A 6,779-nucleotide genomic window follows, 5' to 3' on the forward strand; every position below is an offset into this window, starting at 1 on the left:
ATTTGTCTTTCTGTTGCTTCATTGTTAGTGTATAAGAATGCAACTGATTTCTGTACATTGATTTTGTATCCTGCAACTTTGCTGAATTCATGTATCAGTTCTAGCAGACTTTTGGTGGAGTCTATCGGATTTTCCATGTATAATATCATGTCATCTGCAAAAAGCGAAAGCTTGACTTCATCTTTGCCAATTTTGATGCCTTTGATTTCCTTTTGTTGTCTGATTGCTGATGCTAGAACTTCCAACACTATGTTAAACAACAGCGGTGAGAGTGGGCATCCCTGTCATGTTCCTGATCTCAGGGAAAAAGCTCTCAGTTTTTCCCCATTGAGGATGATGTTAGCTGTGGGCTTTTCATAAATGGCTTTTATGATCTTTAAGTATGTTCCTTCTATCCCGACTTTCTCAAGGGTTTTTATTAAGAAAGGGTGCTGGAGGGGCGCCTGGGTGGCGCAGTCGGTTAAGCGTCCGACTTCAGCCAGGTCACGATCTCGCGGTCCGTGAGTTCGAGCCCCGCGTCAGGCTCTGGGCTGATGGCTCGGAGCCTGGAGCCTGTTTCCGATTCTGTGTCTCCCTCTCTCTCTGCCCCTCCCCCGTTCATGCTCTGTCTCTCTCTGTCCCAAAAATAAATTAAAAAAAAAACGTTGAAAAAAAAAATTTTAAAGAAAGGGTGCTGGATTTTGTCAAAGGCCTTTTCTGCATCGATTGACAGGATCATATGGTTCTTCTCTTTTTTTTTGTTAATGTGATGTATCACGTTGATTGATTTGCGAATGCTGAACCAGCCCTGCATCCCAGGAATGAATCCCACTTGATCATGGTGAATAATTCTTTTTATATGCTGTTGAATTCGATTTGCTAGTATCTTATTGAGAATTTTTGCATCCATATTAATCAGGGATATTGGCCTATAGTTCTCTTTTTTTACTGGGTCTTTGTCTGGTTTAGGAATCAAAGTAATACTGGCTTCATAGAATGAGTCTGGAAGTTTTCCTTCCCTTTCTATTTCTTGGAATAGCTTGAGAAGGATAGGTATTATCTCTGCTTTAAACGTCTGGTAGAACTCCCCTGGGAAGCCATCTGGTCCTGGACTCTTATTTGTTGGGAGATTTTTGATAACTAATTCAATTTCTTTGCAGGTTATGGGTCTGTTCAAGCTTTCTATTTCCTCCTGATTGAGTTTTGGAAGAGTGTGGGTGTTTAGGAATTTGTCCATTTCTTCAAGGTTGTCCAATTTGTTGGCATATAATTTTTCATAGTATTCCCTGACAATTGCTTGTATCTCTGAGGGATTGGTTGTAATAATTCCATTTTCATTCATGATTTTATCTATTTGGGTCATCTCCCTTTTCTTTTTGAGAAGCCTGGCTAGAGGTTTGTCAATTTTGTTTATTTTTTCAAAAAAACCAACTCTTGGTTTCGTTGATCTGCTCTACAGTTTTTTTAGATTCTATATTGTTTATTTCTGCTCTGATCTTTATTATTTCTCTTCTTCTGCTGGGTTTAGGCTGCCTTTGCTGTTCCGCTTCTATTTCCTTTAGGTGTGCTGTTAGATTTTGTATTTGGGATTTTTCTTGTTTCTTGAGATAGGCCTGGATTGCAATGTATTTTCCTCTCAGGACTGCCTTCGCTGCGTCCCAAAGCATTTGGATTGTTGTATTTTCATTTTCGTTTGTTTCCATATATTTTTTAATTTCTTCTCTAATTGCCTGGTTGACCCACTCATTCGTTAGTAGGGTGTTCTTTAACCTCCACGCTTTTGGAGGTTTTCCAGACTTTTTCCTGTGGTTGATTTCAAGCTTCATAGCATTGTGGTCTGAAAGTATGCATGGTATAATGTCAATTCTTGTAAACTTATGAAGGGCTGTTTTGTGACCCAGTATATGATCTATCTTGGAGAATGTTCCATGTGCACTCGAGAAGAAAGTATATTCTGTTGCTTTGGGATGCAGAGTTCTAAATATATCTGTCAAGTCCATCTGATCCAATGTATCATTCAAGGCCCTTGTTTCTTTATTGACCATGTGTCTAGATGATCTATCCATTTCTGTAAGTGGAGTGTTAAAGTCCCCTGCAATGACCACATTCTTATCAATAAGGTTGCTTATGTTTATGAGTAATTGTTTTATATATCTGGGGGCTCCGGTATTCAGTGCATAGACATTTATAATTGTTAGCTCTTCCTGATGGATAGACCCTGTAATTATTATATAATGCCCTTCTTCATCTCTTGTTACAGCCTTTAATTTAAAGTCTAGTTTGTCTGATATAAGTATGGCTACTCCAGCTTTCTTTTGGCTTCCAGTAGCATGATAAATAGTTCTCCCTCCCCTCACTCTCAATCTAAAGGTGTCCTCAGGTCTAAAATGAGTCTCTTGTAGACAGCAAATAGATGGGTCTTGTTTTTTTATCCATTCTGATACCCTATGTCTTTTGGTTGGTGCATTCAATCCATTTACATTCAGTGTTATTATAGAAAGATACGGGTTTAGAGTCATTGTGATGTCTGTATGTTTTATGCTTGTAGTGATGTCTCTGGTACTTTGTCTCACAGGATCCCCCTTAGGATCTCTTGTAGGGCTGGTTTCGTGGTGACAAATTCCTTCAGTTTTTGTTTGTTTGGGAAGACCTTTATCTCTCCTTCTATTCTAAATGACAGACTTGCTGGATAAAGGATTCTCGGCTGCATATTTTTTCTGTTTAGCACACTGAAGATATCGTGCCAAGCCTTTCTGGCCTGCAAAGTTTCAAAGGAGAGATCAGTCACGAGTCTTATAGGTCTCCCTTTATATGTGAGGGCATGTTTATCCCTTGCTGCTTTCAGAATTTTCTCTTTATCCTTGTATTTTGCCAGTTTCACTATGATATGTCATGCAGAAGATCGATTCAAGTTACGTCTGAAGGGAGTTCTCTGTGCCTCTTGGATTTCAATGCCTTTTTCCTTCCCCAGTTCAGGGAAGTTCTCAGCTATAATTTCTTCAAGTACCCCTTCAGCACCTTTCCCTCTCTCTTCCTCCTCTGGGATACCAATTATGCGTATATTATTTCTTTTTAGTGTATCACTTAGTTCCCTAATTTTCCCCTCATACTCCTGGATTTTTTTATCTCTCTTTTTCTCAGCTTCCTCTTTTTCCATAACTTTATCTTCTAGTTCACCTATTCTCTCCTCTGCCTCTTCAATCCGAGCCGTCGTGGTTTCCATTTTGTTTTGCACTTCATTTAAAGCGTTTTTCAGCTCCTTGTGACTGTTCCTTAGTCCCTTGATCTCTGTAGCAAGGGATTCTCTGCTGTCCTCTATACTGTTTTCAAGCCCAGCGATTAATTTTATGACTATTATTCTAAATTCACTTTCAGTTATATTATTTAAATCCTTTTTGATCAGTTCATTAGCTGTTGTTATTTCCTGGAGATTCTTCTGAGGGGAATTCTTCCGTTTGGTCATTTTGGATAGTCCCTGGAGTGGTGAGGACCTGCAGGGCACTTCCCCTGTGCTGTGGTGTATAACTGGAGTTGGTGGGCAGGGCCGCATTCCGACCTGATGACTGCCCCCAGCCCACCGCTGGGGCCACAGTCAGACTGGTGTGTGCTTTCTCTTCCCCTCTCCTAGGGGCGGGATTCACTGTGGGGTGGCGTGGCCCGTCTGGGCTACTTGCACACTGCCAGGCTTATGGTGTTGGGGATCTGGCGTATTAGCTGGGGTGGGTAGGCAAGGTGCACGGGGGCAGGAGGGGCAGGCTTAGCTCGCTTCTCCTTAGGTGATCCACTTCAGGAGGGTCCCCTCTTCCGTGGGCCTCTCGTCTGCGCTTGGCTCCGGAGACTCCGTTCTGCTAATCCTCTGGCGGTTTTCTGGGTTCTTTAGGCAGGTGTAGCTGGAATCTAAGTGATCAGCAGGATGCGCGGTGAGCCCAGTGTCCTCCTAGGCCGCCATCTTCCTCAACCCGAATTAACCATTTTTTAAAAAAAGTTTATTATTTACTTTGAAAGAGACAGAGCCAGCACCAGCAGGGGAGGGGCAGAATTCTTCCCCTCCACAGAGGGAAAGAGAGAGAATTCCAAGCAGGCTCCACACTGCCAGTACAGAGCCAGTACAGGCTGGAACTCATGAGACTGTGAAATCATGACCTGATCCAAAGTCAAGAGTCAGATGCTTAACTGACTGAGCCCCCTAGCACCCTGGAATTAACCATTTTAAAGTGAATGATTCAGGTACTTAGTACATTCACAGTATTGTGCAACCACCACCTTTATCCAAACATTTCTAATCACTTGGAAGTTAAACTCCTTACCCATTAAGGAATTTCTCCTCATTTCCCCTCCTTCCTCTCCCTCTCCCCAATCTCTATGCATGTATCAGTTCTGGATATTTCATATAAATGGAATCATACAGTGTATGACCATTTGTGTCTGGCTTCCTTCGCTTAGCATAATGCTTTGAGGCTCATTCTTATTGTACCATATATTGGTACCTTATTCCTTTCTTCAGTGAAATAATACTCCGTTATATGTATGTATATCAGTTTATCTACTCATCCATTGGTGGGCATTGTATTGTTTACACCTTCTAGACATTGTGAATAGTGCTGCTACAAATACGTGTGTACCTGCACTTGCTTGAGTATCTGCAACTTTTTTTTTTTCTAGCAGCACACTATTATAGTTAGTTTTATTTGTTTAAGGGCTCCTGTTGCAAGCATGGGCTTTGAGACCGTGAGCCCAGATGTGCATAGTTAGGAAGATAAAAGCAAACCGTGATCCATGTACATGGGTGAAAACTAAAGGTCTCACGGTTAATCACGTTGTAGGGTTTAAATTTCTACAGCCCAGAAGCCAGAAGTCACAGGTGAATTTTAGGTCTTTCTGGATGACCCATAAGGTCTCTGCCCCTTAAATCATCCTTCAGCTTCCAGTTGGTAACGCTGGTTAATCCCTGAGCATTCAGGAAACACGGAAGGCTCAGGAAGACTTCGTTCTCAGTGCCATACATTTCCTTCACCATTGTTGACATCGGATGAATCCTGGATAGGTTTTTCAACATGGATTCAGTGAGATCAGTCACACTTGATCCAGTAGCCCTGTTGGTATATCCTTTTAGCTTGATGACGTCATAGGTACTTTCAACATTTCTTCCAAGTTTCACTGCTACTGCCTCCTCCCAAGTCTGGATTCAGTTCCTGGAGAGAAACCCCTCCACATGCACTCCACTCCACCCAGACACGCTTGAGTTGCCATGTTCTCCCCAAATCCATCCACGGCAACTTCTGGGATGGATGCCAACTTTTTCAGCCACATGACAACAAAATCTAGCAGAATTCAGATTATTACACCCACTTCCAATCACATGGTGCTTGGGTAGTCCACTTAATTCCCTGGTAACATATGTGAGAATATCCACTGGGCTAGAAACCTCAATTATGGTGGAGTCAGGACTGTACTTGACTAGCTGAGAAATAATACATTTGAAGACATTAATATTCCTCTGCACCAGATTGAGATGGTTCTCTCCCTCCTGCTGGAGGACTCCTGCAGTTACCACCACAGTCTTAGAATTGGAAATCACAGAGTAATCTTCATCTGCCATAATGTTAGGTGTCTGAAAACATAAGCTCCCATGTTGCAGATGCATCGTTTCTCCTTTGAGTTTATCTTCCAAAACATCCACAAGGGCAAGTTCATCAACCAGAGACTTTCCTAGAACGCTGATGGCACATGCCATATCGACTTGTTCTGTTGGACAGGACACTGCAGTGGTTTTTTTTTTTTTAATTAAAAAATTTTTTTTAATGTTTATTTATTTTTGGGAGAGAGACGAACATGGCATGAACTGGGGAGGGGCAGAGAGAGAGGCAGACACAGAATTGGAAACAGGCTCCAGGCTCTGAGCTGTCAGCATAGAGCCCGACGCGGGGCTCGAACTCACGAGCCACAAAAACATGGCCTGAGCCGAAGTCAGATGCTTAATTGATTGAGCCACCCAGGTACCCTTACAGTGGTCTTATTGTTTGGGACAGTTTCCTCATCTGCAACTGGTGCAATCAGTTTTTCCTCAAGAGTTGCCATTGTGCCTGGGAGAGAGACGGCTGTAAGAGTCACGCGAAGAAGACAATGTCATCCATGTGCATCTCCTTGGATGCAGGGTCTGCTTCAGTTTTTTCATATAGACCCAAGGGTGAAATTATAGGGCCATATGGTAATTTTATGTTTAATCTTTTGAGGAGCTACCGAACTGTAAGTGGCCCAACCATTCTGTATTCTCCCCAGCAATGTACAAACCATTCAATTTCTTCAAGTTCTCACCAATACTTTTTATTATTATTATAGCCACCGTAGTGGGTGTGAAGTGGCACCTCCTTGTGGTTTGAATTTGCATTTTTCTAACTAATTAAAATTGAGCATCTTTTCCTGTGTTTGTTGGCCGCATATTTATCTTCCTTGGAAAGATGTCTATTGTGTCCATTTTTTTTTTTTTAATTTTTTTTTTCAACGTTTTTTATTTATTTTTGGGACAGAGAAAGACAGAGCATGAATGGGGGAGGGGCAGAGAGAGAGGGAGACACAGAATCGGAAACAGGCTCCAGGCTCCGAGCCATCAGCCCAGAGCCTGACGCGGGGCTCGAACTCACGGACCGCGAGATCGTGACCTGGCTGAAGTCGGACGCTTAACCGACTGCGCCACCCAGGCGCCCCTATTGTGTCCATTTTTAAGTTGGGTTGCTTACCTTTTATTGTGTGAGAATTTTTTACATAATTGGGATACTAGACTGCTATCAGGTGTATAATTT

General features: G+C 42.3%; 1 protein-coding gene across 1 annotated transcript; it reads right to left on the reverse strand.

Annotated features, from left to right (window-relative positions):
- Positions 1–5,164: 5,164 nt before the first annotated feature.
- Positions 5,165–6,057, reverse strand: LOC131486246 (L-lactate dehydrogenase B chain-like). The gene is made up of 2 exons (XM_058686362.1): positions 5,972–6,057; positions 5,165–5,723 (listed from the first exon to the last, which is right to left on the reverse strand). Exons 1-2 carry the CDS (start codon positions 6,055–6,057, stop codon positions 5,165–5,167), a joined length of 645 nt encoding a protein of 214 aa, XP_058542345.1.
- Between the last annotated feature and the right edge of the window lie 722 nt (positions 6,058–6,779).

Source organism: Neofelis nebulosa, chromosome 9 (genome assembly GCF_028018385.1).
Source record: "Neofelis nebulosa isolate mNeoNeb1 chromosome 9, mNeoNeb1.pri, whole genome shotgun sequence".
Taxonomy (NCBI): domain Eukaryota; kingdom Metazoa; phylum Chordata; class Mammalia; order Carnivora; family Felidae; genus Neofelis; species Neofelis nebulosa.

What these genes read in the sequence shown, in the direction of transcription:
- LOC131486246 (XM_058686362.1), bottom strand. Translation starts at nt 6,057, where the DNA reads ATGGCAACTCTTGAGGAAAAACTGATTGCACCAGTTGCAGATGAGGAA. An exon ending in ACCACTGTAAGGGTACCTGG is followed by an intron (nt 5,724 to 5,971) that starts GTGGCTCAATCA and finishes CTGTCCAACAGA; the next exon opens with ACAAGTCGATATGGCATGTG.